At 35.6% G+C, this 18,571-nt stretch overlaps 2 protein-coding genes across 3 annotated transcripts in view; one reads left to right on the forward strand and one right to left on the reverse strand.

The window, feature by feature from the left end:
- The window catches only part of PCSK1 (proprotein convertase subtilisin/kexin type 1), a 42,462-nt gene extending 28,227 nt beyond the window's left edge, over window positions 1–14,235 (forward strand). The window contains exons 9-14 of the mRNA XM_026672575.2: window positions 1,446–1,546; window positions 2,470–2,703; window positions 3,404–3,561; window positions 6,924–7,057; window positions 9,576–9,737; window positions 10,426–14,235. Of these exons, the coding sequence (XP_026528360.2) occupies window positions 1,446–1,546; window positions 2,470–2,703; window positions 3,404–3,561; window positions 6,924–7,057; window positions 9,576–9,737; window positions 10,426–10,776 (1,140 nt within the window). The 3' untranslated portion in view covers window positions 10,777–14,235. The remainder of the gene's footprint in view (window positions 1–1,445; window positions 1,547–2,469; window positions 2,704–3,403; window positions 3,562–6,923; window positions 7,058–9,575; window positions 9,738–10,425) is intronic.
- The window catches only part of CAST (calpastatin), a 282,033-nt gene that overhangs the window by 169,136 nt on the left and 94,326 nt on the right, over window positions 1–18,571 (reverse strand). The gene's annotated exons all lie outside the window — the stretch shown is intronic.

Raw genomic sequence — 18,571 nt, forward strand, 5'->3', positions numbered from 1 at the left:
TGCCTGCAAAAATAATGCCGCTTCTATATAAAGGAAACACTCAAAGCTTTTATATGCAAAAGACTGTCTCTCTCTGTGGAAAAAAACAAAACTTGGGTTGAATTTGCTTTCAGTGCCAAGAATGAAAATTTGGAAGTTTGAGAGGGCCAGGTACCTTTGGATAATGCAAAACAATTGCCTGGATTCATGAAAGGGCAGGGTAGATAATGATATGGGAAGTAACCATATTTCTGTCTCCCTTCCATCTGATCTGGGTTATCACTGGGTTATCACTGAATCAAGATATGTAAAAAATGAAAGTGGATATAACCTCTTTCCAATAAATACTAGTGTTTTATTGAGAAAGAAGAAAGGATAAAAATAACCAGTATGACTGATCAAAAACTCAAAAATGTTTCATCTAAGGTCTACAGATTCTACTACTGTACATTCACATACATACATGCAGGGGTGGGATTCTACCAGTTTTCACCTATTCGCTAGAACCGGTTGTTAACATTCTAAGCAGTTCGGAGAACCGGTTGGTGGAAGAAATTACTGGCCTAATCCTGTAAGGAAGGCAGGAAGGAAACATTCTGGTGTTGCTTACAGAAACTGCCTCTCTGTTAACCCTTATTACATTCTTGGCAGGACTAGACTTCCTGTCTCAGGAACTTCTCTGGAGTTTTTTTCCCCTCCCTTGCTGGTACTTTGCTTATGTGGAGTGACCATTCAAAGTTACAATGGTACTGAAAAAAGTGACTTAGGGCCATTTTTCACACAACTGTTACAGCATCCCCACAGTCATGAAAGGCCAGATGAGAAGATGCATGCCTCGATGTGAGTTATATTGAGTTGGCCACGTCCAGCCAATAACATGACCACCAAGCCATGTCCACCCAGTCACATGACCACCAAGCCATGCCAACCACCTAAGCCACGCCCACAGAACTGATTATTAAAATTTTTGAATCCCACCCCTGCATACATGTACACATTTCAGTACTGTACTTCCACACATTGGAATTTTGCAGGCAGTAACGTGACACAGTTTTTCCAAGCAGAGCCCTTCATTTTCTAATAAACCATCTGTTTCATTTTCCAAATTACAATGCTGTGCATTGTTAGATTGAGAAGAAGGGAAAGACAAGTATCTGCTATCAACTCCTATGTGATTTTTAATCTGGCAATCATTTTACAGCGATCCATGTTATGATTCAACTGTAATTGTGAAACACTTATTTTTATCTTACTAGGATTTCATAATAAGATGAGTGCCTTTGACACAGTATTATGTTCACTCAAAATGAGCCATTTCAATTAAAAAATTGTAAGCAAAATAGAAGGGGAGGGTTTTCGATTCTTATTTTATCTGGAAGAGAACAAGATATTCCAAGGTAATCATGGAAAAATATGTTTTTGTGCATGGCCACAGTTAACCTTTATATGATGTTTATTTCCTTCAGATAAGTGCGGATCTACACAATGAATGCACAGCCACTCACACGGGGACCTCTGCATCTGCTCCTTTAGCTGCAGGGATTTTTGCTCTAGCCCTAGAAGCCAAGTAAGTCTTCTTAAACTTCTCCCTAATTAGGAATGCTTGAAACGGATTTAATTCACATTTCAAGCAACTGACCTGTTCCATAAACATCTGCATCAGAATAACAAAATATATTCAAACAGACACTGAAATCTAAAGTAAACTTTTCTTCTTGGATATGTAGACCAGAAGGACCACAGATGAAGTTGATATGGATTATAAAGAGAATGACCAATCTAATCCTATATTGCGATTATTGTGCCTTTTCTTAATGTCCTTATGGAATTGTTATAATTCCATTCTTTGAAACTTTTCAAAAATTCCCTTCAAAGGAGGGCTTGAAGTCAAGAATCAGAACAACCAGTAAAAAGCAGACAGTAGGGAACAAATATAACACAATGATAAATAGAATAGTATCAATAAATGAGAATATTTGTAACTCAGGGTTGAAATGAGGCATCCTTACTATTCTCTGAGCTTGTTTCTTTTCTTGCAGATGTTTCGTTACCCAAATTGATAACATCATCAGTGCTAGTGATGATGTGACTAGCACTGATAATGTTACCTACTTTGGGTAATGAAATGTCTGCAAGAAAAAAACCAAGTTCAGAGACCACTAAGGTCCACTCAACTAGAATAGAATAATAAATATTGTATAATAAGGTAACTCGATTAGCTGATCTATTTTCCCAGCAATGAACAGAGTTCCTTTAACTCTAAGTAGTTTTCTGCATTTTAGTATGAATCTTTCATGATGTTAAAAACAAAATACTGGTGGAAATTCAGAGGAGAGATGTTGATTACTGGGGCTTCTTAACTGAGCACTTATGCTCTAACTGACTTACTGGTGTATGTGAAAAGTATTCTGTGCCTATTAAAATGCTGGATTATGGGCAAAGATTCCAATCCCTTAAGATCAAAATTGACTCGAATTTTGTGTGTAACAGTCCTAATCTAACCTGGAGGGATATGCAACATTTGGTAGTCTGGACATCTGAATTCGATCCACTGGCCAACAATCCAGGATGGAAGAAAAATGGAGCTGGTCTGATGGTGAACAGCCGATTTGGATTTGGATTACTCAATGCTAAAGCACTGGTGGATTTGGCTGATCCCAAAAGCTGGAAAGGAGTACCAGAGAAGAAAGAATGCATAGTTAAGGACAGTGACTTTCAGCCGAGGTAAGAGCTGACCCTTTGGTGTTTTGGCTTAGTTTTTAGCTGAACTCTGATCCAGAAACATATGGAAATCTCCAGCCTTCCCATATAACATTTTTTCAACTGTCCCCAGTCAACTGCTTCCATCTGGCAGTGCTTCTACTATTTAGTTGTGTAGTAACAAATCTTATAGACCTTTATTAAACCATCCTGAAACAGCAACAATTGCATGGAAAAAGCAAGAAGAGTAAGGGAGAAAATGAATGGGTACTATGGCATACATTTTGCATACAAGAAGGAACCAGATTCAATTTAGCCAAACAGGTAACATGTAAAATCTGAAAACCTAATTAGCCTTCAATTGGGGCCCACTACCATCTATATTTGTTTTGAACAGTGTTTCACTACAACAGTAAATTTTCTTGGTAATTTTCCTCAATAAATCTGAATAGCACTCCAGAGCTTTATGGGAATTTGAAATTGCTTTGAAGGACTTCTGTCTTAGTAAAAAGCAACTTCGTAAAAAAAATTGTAAGCAAAACTTTGTACAAAACCAGAACTCTACTGTCTTTTTATGCTTTTAATGTGTCATTGTACACTGCCCATAGTCCCTCTGTGAGGAAGATGGACAGTTCTTATATATGAGAAATAAATAAATAAACTTTGCAGATTTTTAAAACTGCATCAGAACTTCATGAAGTAAATTTTCTAATCATGTTGCCAGGTTATTAAAATCTAGTGGTGAAGTTACAATTGAAATTCCTACCACAGCTTGTGAAGGCCAAGAAAATGCCATTAAATCCTTGGAACATGTACAGTTTGAAGCAACAATTGAATATTCCCGCAGGGGTGACCTTCATGTGACCCTGACTTCCCCATCAGGTAAGATCATAACATTGTCTATTGTGGCACATTTTTTAACGCTTCAACACCACTATCAATGCTACTGTCCTTCAAAAAGACCTTGATTATGTGTCTGAATGGTCTAACAGTTGGCAACTCCAAAACTCTACCAACAAATGCTCTGTCCTTCACATCTGTAAAAAAAATCTATATACCAAATGCAAGCTAGGTGGATATGACCTTGTAGATGACCCACACTGTGTCAAGGACCTTGGAGTTCTCATATTGAATGACCTAAGTGCCAAAGCTCACTGCAACAGTATTGCCAAAAAGCCTTTAAGAGTTTTAAATTTAATTTTACGAAGCTTCTCCTCTGGTAATACTGATTTACAAACTAGGGCATTCAAAACCTTTGCTAAACCAATGCTTGAATTCAGCTCTGCTGTCTGGAATCCGCACTGTATATCAGACATAAATACAACCGAGCGAGTCCAGAAGTATTTTACTAGAAGAGTACTACATTCCTCTGTTCGCAACAGAATACCCTCCACCACCAGACTTGAGATTCTAGGCTTAGACAACCTTGAACTATGGCGACTAAGATTGGAATTAAGCATAGTACATAAAATCATATGTTACAACATCTTACCAGTTAATGAATATTTCAGCTTCAACCACAACAACACAAGAGCACACAACAGATATAAACTATATATAAACCACTCCAAGCTTAATTGCAGGAAGTACGATTTCAGCAACAGAGTGGTCAATGTCTGGAACTCATACCTGATTCTGTTGTCACCTGCTCAAACCCCCACTCCTTTACCCTCAAACTAACCTCTATTGATCTCACCCCATTCCTAAGAGGTCTGTAAGGGGCGTGCATAAGCACACAATTGTGCCTACCATTCCTATCCTATTGTCCCCAATTATTAGTTCCTATTTCTTGTATTTAAACTTATGTTTATTCTTGTTTCTGTTGCATTTTAAGCTTTTGACAAATAAATAAATAAATAAAATAGATACAAAAATAAAGAATACATTGAGCAATAGAATACTTGCCAATAAATTAGAATGGAAATAAAGAAAAAAAAATCCTGACATTTCAAATAAAAAATATATATTCATGAGAACATTTTGGATAGCACGAGTCAGTCAAATAGCAACTGATTCTATCTAAAACATGCACTTCATTTGCATTATCTAGCCAAATCATGCGTCTTTGCTGTATTAAAGTGAAAGCAACCCCTGTATTAAAGTGAAAGCAGAAGAGGGCTTCAGCTATTTCTACAGGTTCTCTAAAGTTTCCCATTTCCCATTCAGCATTAATGAATCTAATTCACCTGAACCCAATGCACTTCATAAATCAGACAGGAGGCTGATAGTTCTCACATATGCTGTAGTTCATTAGAGCTGACTTTTTTTTTATTCTGGAGGTAATGTACTACAGTGAAGATTATTGATATCCTTCTTTCCTGGGATTTGTTTCATCTTTTTATAAGCCTAATCAGGTGGTCTTATTTTATTGGGTGACAGCAAATTCCATAATTTGATTTATTTTTATTGATCTCATTAAATTGGTCTCCATGCAGTTTGATTCAGTACACTCCTAAAATACCAATGCCAATACTGTTAGTGTAAAGTAGTTCTAACAAAACTGTGCATTTCTCTTATGGAAGGCACACCGAACGCAGACTTACATATCCAGCCATTGTTGTTTAACTTATTAGAATAAGACAGTATTCTTAATTTCATACTTTGCAAGCCATATATTATGGCATTTTTGCTTTGTTCTCTGTTAAAGCTAGAATGACACATGGTCAACAGAACAATTTTGTTTCTCTGCTCAAATTTCACAGCTTTCTGAAATTCTATTTGGGTTTCAATTTGATTTGTGTCGGAAGAAAAAGAAGATTAATTTTTGGTGATGCCATCTTCCTTCTGTATTCATTCAGGTTGACACCTGTTTTTATAATTCTGAACGGAAGTGCTTTGAAGAAAATAGGTTGTTAATTGCAGATAAGTTGAGGAAACAAAATTAGGAAAACTGATGATTAGAGAGGAATGAATATTTTGCATGCAGAAAGAAGTTTCTGTTAGTGGTGTCTCCAAGTAGGAGAAAGGTGGCAACAGTTCCTGCCTGAAAATTTTGGCAGTTTAGTATGTTGCCTGACATTCATATTTTCTAAATATGAAACTAGTATTTTACCCTATGGCACTACCTATTTCCCAGAAATATATTCTAAATAACTTCTTAAAAGTGATGTTCAAATGTTAAGATCCAACATTCATATATATTGTGCTCGTAGCAATCTCTTCTTTTTCCCCTCTGTCTGGGCATACAATGAACATCTTGGCAGCTTGATAAGGCACATCCCACACCTACAAATACTAGCTCATTTTATATGTTTTATGAACTTCAATCTATGTGTTGAAAGAAGTTATGGTATCAAGCCAGCTTCTTTGCCCTTTCAAAATCTATGTATTAAGCCTAGATATCTGAAGAAGAAGCATTGTCTTAATCCTCTATGTTCATAGACTTCCAAAGATATATTTTTATAATACAACTTCCATGGAAGCCTACATGCATAAAATCCTATACACATAGTGTTCCATACTGACAGACTTGAAACCCAACGTTCCCATTGGTCCGTTTTAACCGCTACCTGATTGGAAAATCAGGGCGGCTGTGATTGGCTTGCTAAGAGTCTGCCACGATTGGTCGAAACCAAGCACGGGAGACTCAAAGCGATGTCATTGGCCGCTAAAGCCCCGGCAAGCTCTATAAAAGAGCCGCCGCGGCTGCTATTCTTTAGAGCTGATTTTAGCCGATAAATAAAGAGCTCTTGTTACTGAACCGGAGTCTCTCGTCTTTATGAGCCCAACCCTTTGAATATAACACATAGGCTCACTACTCAAATTTGATACTATTAATGTAAAACTGATCCTATAATTTCTTTAATATAAAAGGATATAAATTTCCCTATTGCTAAGCACACAGGATTATCTATCTGGGATTTATCTATGGTCCCTTTCAGCCCCTGTTTCACATTGATCTGGATTCAACCCCATGCTGCTGTGTGCCTATGTTTTTAGTTCTTTTTCTGCAGCTGAGCTGATTGGCTCACCTCAACCTCAAGAATCAATACCTTGTCAGCTTTTTCTCAGGCTTCCTAAATTGAACAGAAAGGTGGCTGTTGTTGGACAGCATTGTGTTATTGGTCAGCTGGAGAGATACCTGTCTGGTTCATGGTGAGTGCTCAGCATTGTGAAGATGGCAGCAGCGAGGACACAAAGATGATTCTGAGGTTACAGAGGATGAAACTGTGGTTGTGTGTCTTTGCCTGAGGTTGAATTTTATATTATCCCATACTGGAATGTCACTTTTTTCTCTGATACAGGGACCAAAACAGTCTTACTGGCTGAACGGCAAAGAGATAAATCACCTTATGGTTTTAAGGACTGGGATTTTATGTCAGTTCACACCTGGGGTGAAGATCCAACAGGAACATGGATTTTAAAAATAATTGATATGGTGAGTAGGAAAAATTGTATATATGTATACAAACTTAAAGTAAGATATAGCAAAACAATACAATCATGATCAGTTCAACCAAACATAGTTAGGAAATAGGTTAATGAAAACTATTCTTTCTGCAGCTTTAGTGGATAGGTGCATCTGTGTCCAACTACTGAATATTAAATGTATCATGTTCTCACTTTTGTATTTTCTTCTCAAATAAAATTGATGCATCTGTTGGAAAACCTTTGTTGAGACTCTAGAAAAAGTGCAGAGAAGAGCAACCAGGATGATTAGGGGACTGGAGACTAAAACATATGAAGAACGGTTACAGGAACTGGGCATGGCTAGTCTAGTGAAGAGAAGGACCAGGGGAGACATGATAGCGGTCTTCCAATATTTGAGGGGCTGCCACAGAGAGGAAGGGGTCAAGCTATTTTCTAAAGCACCCAAAGGCCAGACAAGGAATAATGGATGAAAACTGAACAAGGAGAGATTTAACCTGGAAATAAGGAGAAACTTTCTGACAGTGAGAACAGTCAACCAGTGGAACAGCTTGCTCTAGGCCTAGGAAGTTGTGGGAGCGCCATCACTTGAGACTTTCAAGAAGAGACTGGACTGCCCATCTGTCAGAAATGGTGTAGGGTCTCCTGCTTGCGCAGGGTGTTGGACCAGATGACCCACAAGATCCCTTCCAACTCTGATTATCTGTTAAAATCTGTTCCTTTCTTCATTTTATTCTAAAACATGGCCTTTAATTTCAAGGCAAAAAGTTTCTACTGACTTCAGAATGGAACTATTTCACTCCCTGGGCACTAACTTAGAAGACTAGTTTCCCACAAAAACAACATATAGAGCTGTGGATGAAATAGGCATAAAATAAGATTAACAATGAATGATCAAACTAAAGCTAGACACCAAAATTATGTGACAGCTCCCTCTTCTGATTAAACAGAATTCTTTTTTTACCTTTTACTTGCTATCTCAGAAGGGAGTAGAAGCTTTGAAAAAACCCTATTAAATATTTTAATACTGTCTGAGATCTTCAAGAGGACAGAACTGCAGTTGTGGATTAGAATTCTATTAGTTAGATTAAGGCAAACTCTGTTTTGCAGCAATTATTTATATTGGGGAAAAAGTGAGTTTTTTTGAATGGTAATTTACACTGGATAGATCTAGTTGTCACTTTTTGTCAACTAGCAAATACATTTCTTGTGGCTAATGTTTTTAGGTAAGTTTAAATATTTTGTTGAGAAATTAAACACAGAGTCAAAATGTTTTCCTCATGATGCTAGCTTTGTTCTTTTATTGAACATGTGTTTAACTCTAATTTGATTTAAAGTGTTAGAACTAATTATTTTAAAAGAGTCCCATGAATGTATTGATAACAAAAACTCAGCAATGAAAAATATCTAATTAGTTTATTACTGTGGGTGGGAGTATTTGTATTAGTGAGTATATAGAATAATTGAATAAATAAATTATCATTACGGAAAAATATTTATTCACTTATTTAAAAACAGAATACCTGATGACTTAAAGGGCAAAAAGGGGTAACATTTCAGTGCAAACTGGCAAATAGAGAAAGCAACATTTCTGAATGCATGGTATCTTGCTGTTCTAGAAAGCAATTCCTGCTTCAATGAGCCTTAACTTTAATCACTGCTACCAATGGGATTTTTATGAAGACTGCTTATAATGCATAGAATTTATCTTTAAATTTTTAGAACAGTTTTTAGATGAACTGGTACTTCTGGGGCCCATTTAAGAAACATAATGACTATGATTTTTATTTTTATTTTAATCACATTTGTCTCTTTATTGCCAAGTGGACAAATTGTGAACTTCAGATAGAGAGTTGCATAAAAATTAAAATATTTTAGGAATGTTACTCAATGGCTCATCACCTATAACTCAATTTAGATAGAAATGAATACAGATGCTTCCAAGATAGGAATGAGATGATTTATTCATTTCATTTTGCTCAATATTTTTAAAAAACCTAACCTATGATTAGCTCATTTGTGCATAAATATTCATATGGTTCTCAAAATGTACATTTTATCCAATTTTTAATATGTTATCTGAAAATAATCCATTTTCTAATATTTTACCCTAGAATATATAGTAGGTGTTTTTTTTTAATATGTGCATTTTTTAGCTGTAAGCTATATTGTACGTTTGGTAATATAGTATATTTGGAGACATTAATGTGTTCTGATTTGGGATAGTACAACATGAATAAGTTTCCCATTCAACCTTTATTACAAATGGTTGTTACTCTTTTAAATAAAGTATTTATGCTTGATCTCTATATATTGAATAGAAGTAATTATATATGTAGCTATTTTAAAAAATGTTTACATATTTTATTAATTTTGGAGAAATGAATGTAAAGAAGTAGTCAATATGAGTATATAGACAGCATCCAATTTAAATAGTTTAAAATTAAGTAAACATTTGTAATATTCTTGTATTTTTACCTCCTAAACTTATGGACTACAAAAAGATTGACAATTACACTTTTCCTCAGTCTCAAAGAATACAAAATGAAGGCAGAATTGTGAACTGGAAATTGATTCTGCATGGCACTTCTACCCGACCTGAACATATGAAGCAACCTCGCATCTATACATCATACAACACTGTCCAAAATGACAGGAGAGGGGTGGAAAAGATGATAGACTCTATGGAGGTACCCATCTAGCCTTTTTCCAGCTATAATTTATTTATAAGATGTGAAATAAGTGAGAATGGTTTTTCTTCTAAATTAATATATACTAGTCTTTCATGAAAGTGTCTTTAAAATCCATCTAAATCAACATTGCTTTTCTCTCCTGAGAGTTTGGTATTTCCCAACATTAGATGTGATCATGACTACTTGATTAGATAGATTTTAAAGACAAATTCATGAAAGACTAGCATAAAAACAATAGCTAGATGTTGTAGTTCAAGAAATTCTTCATATGGTGCCAATATGCTGTGCATAAACACTAGTTGGAAAAAAAATGGAGAATACTGGAAATATTGTTATTACCTTAGTCCTCTGCCTATTAGCTGTTTGTCTGGTCACTAGTTAGTAATGCATATCATTCAAAATAACTCCTTATGTTCTAATCCTTGTAGAATTAATACATAAACTTCCTAAGTATGCTGATTCCCCAAGCCATTGCAAAATTTCTCCACAGTTCTTTAGAGCATCTTAGTGGGCTGAGTCTCAAACATGAATCACTAGCTATACATGTCTAGTATCACAGAAACAGAATTCTGTAATTTTGCTCTCAGGACATCCAGCTCAAACAGCATTTGCAGAAAACGTATGATCTACTTTTGATAATAATCAATAGCTCCTGATCTTTGGTACCCTCATATCTATCTTTCAGGACCACACCACTCAAGAAAACCTGAGTGACAAACACAAAGTGAGAGGAAGCAAACAGCAAAACCAAGATGTGGTTCCTTCTGATGCAATGCTCCGTCTACTGCAAAATGCATTCCATAGTCAGCTGGTTGGGAATCATTTACCAAAGAAGATGCTAAATGAAAACACAGATATTCCATATGAACATTTCTATCAAGCTCTCGAGAAACTAAACCAAGGCCCCCAGCTGAGAGACTCAGAGGAGTCTCTATATAGTGACTATGTTGACCTTTTTTACAATTCAAAATCATATAAACACAGGGATGACAGACTACTACAAGCTTTGGTTGATATTCTAAATGAGGAAAATTAAGAAAAAGTCCTTGGCAGAAACACTAGGTTGGAAATATTCACATCTCCATTGCACTCCTAATTTCAGACTAATTATCATCTTTCCATGAATACAATTGGCATTATTCTATATTTAACAATTGCCTAAAGAATAAGGAAAACAAAAAGTTTGTTAGATATGAAATGACAACCTATTAATTCAAAGCAATCAATAATCCTTTCAGATAGGCAGCCTCCTTCAGGAACAAGTAAAACCAATATCTCTAGGAAATAGCATAAATTCACTGCAACAGTTGTGTTTATTATCCCTTCTGTTCAAACACAAATATTTTAGATTTTATTTCTATTGGCCTATCTCAAAATGTAACGTTGTTTGGAGATACTAGGAGACTTGTCTGTATTTCTATTATGGTCCCTGAGCACAAAAAAGCATAGTGTGTTGTCCTTCTTCTTGGTAGCTCTCATCCCAATTTTTGAAACTAGAAAGCCACATCCATGTTTTAGGTATATAATACATTTAAAGGTAGCTCAAATGAGATTGAAAGGGGCCCAAGCTAAATGTGCAACCAATAGTATTTCAGACAAAAGGAAACTTGGAAAAGATGTCTTCCCACTGATTTAGTGAGCACTATCCTGTACATGCTTTCTACTAAATAAATCCCATTGATTTCGGTGGGTCTCACTCTGAGATAAATATGCATAGGATTATAACTCTATTGAACTCATGGGGAAGACTTGTAGAAGAAACAAGGCAGTGTCCTCATAATATCCTGCCAATTTCTTTCAGCCCAAATATTGAAATGTATTTATCTTAGACCCAGTTTTTAGTTCCTTTTCCCTCACAGCTTCCTTTTTAAAAACACCTTTCCCCTTTATTTGGGTAAATCTCAACAAATGTGGCACTTCTTCACTCTGTTCTTTTCATCAGGAGAATTTATTACATTAGCCAAGCCAGGCACAGATTTTGGAAAAATCAAAATGTCTGCCCTGTTTATTTCAGAGGACAAGACAAAAAGAGTTTGCTAGCAAAAACAATCTGTGGCAATTGGAGTTAAGTCCAAATGGAAAAGTATTAGATTTTCTCCTTCACTTGTATGAATATCAGCCTTTGTTAGGGTCTCAGGTTCATACAGTTCAAGAGATAGAATTCTCAGAAGAGAGAGAGATTAAAAAAGAAATTCTGAATTTAAATATCAAAACACTGAATAGCATTATAATTGGTATTTTATTTTTTTCACCCATTGATGACACTTTTCCCTTCAAAACTGATATGACCAGAAGCCAGAGTCAAAGACCAGAGCAGCTTTTTAAAGTAATAAAATATTCCTTTTTTAAAAATGGTTTGGCTGTTACATTAGACATGGCAGCATTTATGGAGAGTAAGGATTAGGGTGAAGCCTGTCAGAGACTGGAATAGATAAAAATATGGAAAAGAAATCATGAAGGAAATGAAGAAAAAATAGGCATAAAAAGACTGCAAGATCAGAAGAAGAAAAAAGAAGGGATGGAAAGCAGATTACAGGCTGAAAGCTATGCCTGAAAAATTACTTTCTCATTGAACTATAGGTATAAGAAAAATCATCAATAAGATACAAAATAACATATAAATCATACAGGGTTTTACCTTTTCCCAAGGGGGAAAGTACATGTAGTCAGTCAGTTATTAAAATAAAAACAATCATGTTACCAAAACACTCTATTTTTGCCTCAGAGTTACATTTGGAACCACAAACATTAGACTAGGCACACAGGTTGCCACCATGCCTTAGATTAATCAAGTCTTGAATGTTAGCAAGTTGGTCTTACTGGCTCTAGATGCTGCAAAAATGGGCTGGAGGAATCATGCTGTCCACATTTTACCAACACATGGCTTAAAATCTCAGAGCAAACAATTATCTTATTTGGGAAAAGCTTATTCTCCATTTATTTTACTAGCCATGTGCTTCCAACTACAAAAATGGAGCAACAGGGACATCGTCTGTCCATCAATTGCATGGGAAGACACAATTTGTCATTCTGATCATGTGGTCTGGCAAGATCAGCATGGAAAGGCAGCAGCCACGAGCAGCATAAAATCAGACACACTTCTTACCTGCTGCTAGTGGTTCCTTGCAGGGAAGGCAAAAATCTTGTGTTTTTTAAAAACATTTTGATATTTTGGGAAGAGGTTTCTATGAATTTTATAAATTCTATTAAAGGAACAGAATTATAATAAGAATTATAATTATCCATTTTCCACTTAATTTAAACATGGTATTATTTTTTTCACAGAATAAATTCCATTAGTATTTCTTACCAGTGTTCTGTATTTACAATAAGAGCAGCAGAAAGTTCAGACAAAGAATCACCTAAATAGAAAGCCTGACTAGAATACAAGATTTGCTCATTACTACAAGGCTATCACAAGGAAGAGGATATGGCTTTATTCTCCACAATGACAAAGGGTAGGACAAGAAACGATGGATGGGAGTTTTATAGAGAAAGATATTTAAACTTAAAATTAGGAGAAATGTCCTGATTGTGAGAATGGTTAACTTGCCTCTGATCCTGGAAGTCTTCAAACAAGGTCAAACAATCATTTGCTGGTATAACCTAAGATTTCCTCCCATAACCAGAGGTTTTGACTAGAAGACTTGCAAGGTACCTTCCAGCCTATGATTATATAAGAAACACACAACACATTATAGTGCATTTCCTTTATTAAATAATCAATATCACATATGCACATATCACTTTGGCTGGGTTCATCACTTTAATATGTCTTTTGTTTGGTTTTATGCTATGTGGTTCCAAACACTGTTAAAATACTTCATAGCTTAATGCAATGTGTGGACCCAGTCAGGATTTGAATTCTCACTTCTAACTTAACCTGGGAAGTTTACAAATTTCTGTCCAGAGGGAATAGCAGTAGCATTATTATAATGTAACTTGCCATTCAATAACAGCAGTTGTTGATATAATATAAGATTGTCATGTTCCTTTACAAACATGAATTATACTTGATTCTTTTTTTAGGGTCAGTATCCATATTGTAGCCAAAATTAAATGAAATCTACATTATTTTTGTGCAAATTCTAATATTGTGAATGTTTCCAACCTAGACTGAATCCTAAGAATGCTAAGCTATTTTGGTTAAGTCTTTTCTTGGTGCCAGTATGTGTTTGTGAAAATGTAAAATGTAAAATGAAAGACAAAAATATTCTATGTCAAAGAAAATGAACATTATATTTTCTTTACAGGTATTTATAAAGTATTAAAGCTTTTATCAGATATAATTTAAGAAGAATAAATTATGAGAAACTTTAAAAATAAATAACAAACAATTTTTTATTTGAGCAAAACAGTTTTGTCCAATAAAGATTTTTGGATGGCATGTTGTAATTACAACTGCCACATGTATGTGATGTAATGTTAAAATTTACATTTGTCTAATCGTACATTATACATAATACAACATAATATGTTAGCAGAGCCCAGACTGTGTGGTCTTACCATTTGTAAAGCAACACAACACCAAGCAACTCCCAAAATGAATTAGATGAGAGATATTAGGTGCATTAGTCTAATTGCTGAACAGACATGGAGAGCTAAATAGAATGGAGAAACTATTATATTAGAGACAGCATTTTTAGCAACTTTGTTGGCTATTTTCAGTACATGAATTTGCTGCTAATAAGGTAAGTCATCTTGCTGTATACTATAATGCAAAAAGTCAACAGTTGGTACATTTATATGTGGGTGTGAGATTTGTTAATCCAGTGCTTGGAGTCAACCTTTCCCAACTAGACTCTCTTCACAGGTGTTCATTATAAATGTCCAGAATTCCTTAGGAAACATGAATGGTTGCTTCTTCCTGCTACATATATTGATTAATCCACCTTCATCATAGTGAAGAAATCAGGCTATCCATATGCAGGCATCAATACTTACAACTAAAGAAGACCTATGAAAATATGACAACCTTATTTCCTTCAGCATCAGAGGCATATTTAGTACAATTGTTTTCAGGTGAGCAAACTGTGTTAATGAACAGAATCAGGAGAGTGAAAAATTTGGTTGGTATTACAATACTTAGGTTAGATCATTAATGTTTATTAATTAATGTTTATTAATTAATAACAATTACTTGATTATTAATTATCAATAAAAAGAATATTCCCAGGTATTGTTATAAGAATTAATTGATGATCATTAATTAATATCAATTAATTAATTATTAATTATCAATAAAAAAGACTATACAAGGTATAGTTATAAGAATCAGTTCCCAAATTTTGTGATATATCTATCTGTTGAATTTCTAGGCCACCCAGCTCCAGAGTGACTCTGAATGGCTTCACAAATTAAAAGAAATAACATTATATTTTTTAAAAAAAAACCTATGTCCAAAGGACAAGATAATCTCAAAGGGGAACAGGCCAACAGATCTGGGTACTGAGGAAGATTAATAAAGGTCACCTAAAGGCAAATGAGGTGAGGACCATATTGCAATGCTGTTACAGAAAAGGCCAACTTCTTCAGTCATACTAAAAGCTATTGACAGGATGAGAAGCAGGTCAGCAGAATGTGAAACTATGAAACAGATAGTCCTTTAATTAGCCACGCCCAAAGCTATGTATACTTAAAAACCATCACCTTGAATTGTACCCAGATGCCAATTAGTAAGTTCATGTAGCAAGAGTGTTACATCATGCAGCTTATCTTTTGCTGCTCGTGCTGCTGCATTCTAGACTAGCTGTGATATCTGAGTGGTCTACAAGAAGAGCCTAAGTAAAGTATCTAGAGCAACTGTGAAGTGATCAGAAGATGAGTTATGGTATGGATGGCCTCTTGAGTCAGGAACAAGCATGAATGGCACACCAGTTGAACCTTTGCAAACACCTTCCTAGCCATAGCTGCCATCTACTACTCAAACAGCAGAATAATAAAATAACAAAGTTGGAAGGCATTTTAGAAGTTTTCTAATCCAAAACTTTCCTCAAGCAGTAAACCCTATACCATTTCAGACAACTGGTTGTCCAATCTCTTCTTAGAAACCTCCAGTGTTGGAGCACCCACAACTTCTGGAGGCAACTTGCTCTATTGATTAATTGTTCTCATTGTCAGGAAATTTCTCCTTAGTTCTAGGTTGTTTCTCACCTTGATTAGTTTCCATCCATTGCTTCTTGTCCTGCCTTCAGGTGCTTTGGAGAATAGGTTAACCCCATCTTCTTTGTGGCAGCCCCTTCGATATTGGAACACTGCTATCATGTCACCCCTAGTCCTTCTTTTCATTAAACTAATACCCAATTCCTGCAACTGTTTTTATATGTTTTAGTTTCCAGTACCAATTTCTCCAGATTATGTACCTGCCCGAAATGAACATATGCAACCATAGGGCAAACATGTAATATCTCCAATACTGGAATTTCCAAATACCCATAGCCACCTGATCTTGTTGCACTAAGCCTGACCTTATTTGTTCTCATCCAGACCTCATCAGCCTCCAGGGCACTAGGATAAGATCCCAACCCTTTGTTTGATCAGTGAGGTGTCAAGATGTACAACCAAGTAATGTCAGCATATCAACAGTATGACCTCCCCAAAAAATCTCATGCACATATTAAACAGGAAAGGTGACTGCATCAAGTCCTGAGGCACCTCACACAGCTGCCCAATAGATGGTCCTAAGACTCATACCTGTCTAATAGAGAGTGGTCACCCAAAAAAGGCCATGTTTGATTAGTGGTTGTCATAAAACTGGAGAAATCATGTTTTATCACCTTATCACCATGATGTAATCCCTAGTGTCAGGTATTACATGTGCTCTCCAACTGGATTCTAGGCATCTTTTTCTGACATTTCAAACAAGGATACATACACCCCAGATTGATGGAGGATGTGAGAACTGATCCCATCTAACAACCTCAATATACAAAAGTCTTGATGTCTTGATTTTGATGTGACATTCCAATCAGATGGATGAGAGAGAAAAAGGAGGAATAAGGGGAATTTTGGAGAATACATTTGCTAGCTTTTGAGTTGTCCCTATCAGTGTCTGAAATAGCTGTATTGGGCATGTTAAAAATAATTAACCCTGAAAAACTGATGCTGTTAAAGAAATGTATATCAATCAAAAGACTACAATCATATTAAAAATGGAGACATAGAATCACATATTTCATTGGGCACATCATAGAAAGATTGAATTTAGCCCACACCTAGTTAAAACTATCAGTACAAATAACACAAATCCTTCATCATAGACATTTTCTTGTATTTCAAAATAATATTTTTGAACATATAATCATTGTAAAAGTTTGTACTGAATCAGCTAAGTTTCTATATTGTCATTCTGCCAAAGAATCCAAGTCATAAAAAAAAATAGCACGTAGGGATGTCCACAAAGAGGTTCAAAAACTCAAGACAGTTGTCACGACTGTGAGATCAAAGTCTTAACCCCTTTTTAAAATCTGTGATCATGTGATCATGGTCACTAGTTTGATTTTTTTTTATTCCCTGTGCAGATGCCTCTACCTACAATGTCTCCAATCCTGAGCCTCCCAAATACTATAGGACTGCAACTCCAATAATTCCCAGCCAGCATGACCTTTATCATGTATTGAAGAATTATGAGAGGTGCCAAGTTCAACAGATCTAGAGATTCAAGGATAGGGGAAGAGAAAAAGGGGGGAAGATGTGGGAAGAGGGGGAATTAAGAAGTAAAGACAAGTTATTCTGAAACAGTAGTTATTTGCAGTTGGGCCTGTCTCCTCCCTTGGTCATTTGGAGAAAGTCAAGCACAGAAAACAGAACTTATTTTTATTTAAGATACCAGAAAGAGCAGATTATGTGGAAATTGTTTTAATACTGATGTTATTTAACTATTTCAGTAACTTGGAATATACAGCTGGTAAAGAAGTGTGCTGTCTCCCCCCACCCTCCACAATTCCAGTCCAGTCTGATTAATATTGGTAGTCAGGTATAAATGGATTTGCTTTTACATTATCTTTTAATGCTTTTCTTTAATAATGCTTTCTTTCAATAAAATGCTTTGAATGCTGAATAAGCAGTAATGCAGGCTCCTGCAGCCTGATAAGAAAATGCACTTAAAACAAAATAGCTGCAAGTTTATTAATGAGCTCTGTGTTTCTTCATGGAATAAAGCAATAAAAAGTCAACTCTAATAAAGTCTATGCCATATGCCAGTCCCATTAAAAGTGGTGAGCCAGTGTAACATCCTTTTATTTGGAGACCAAGATATGACCTAGCAAATGTTCTTGTTGATAAGGAAGGAATGTTCCATAATCTATAATTCAAATGGCAAAACAAATAGCAAGTGGCTCAGTGACAAGGATAAAAAAAAAGATGTTAGGTAATAGCTGGAAATGTTAGGGATACTGAACCTATCCCTATCTTGCAACACCTTTGAACTGGTTCTTCATCTCAGGACAAACACTATTTCCATTTTGTACTCCTGGTTTAGACTGAGTATCCTACAGCCCAGCCTTCCAAGAATGAATCTTCCCAGTAATTTTCTCCATAGCTATTTTCTCACCATTATCTGCACCCATGTTTCACACTAACCAGGGTCCCTTTGCCAGTAGAATTCATAATTCCCTATGAGAAAGCCTAGTCCAGAATTAAGTTCTCTACATACATGTCCTTTAATTGTGGTGTAACTTCTTAAAGTAAGAAATGCTACAGAGAAAAAAGAAAGAAATTCTGGAAAAAAGAAACAAAGATCAAAACCATGGGTTCCAATGGACATTTTCACATAAGTGCTGGGTTCACCACAATATTTAAGCCTAATGTGGCTGATCTATAAGTTATTGAAC

Source organism: Notechis scutatus, chromosome 2 (genome assembly GCF_049901735.1).
Source record: "Notechis scutatus isolate UNSWTSFEM ecotype Mainland chromosome 2, rNotScu1.2, whole genome shotgun sequence".
In the NCBI taxonomy this organism is placed as follows: domain Eukaryota; kingdom Metazoa; phylum Chordata; class Lepidosauria; order Squamata; family Elapidae; genus Notechis; species Notechis scutatus.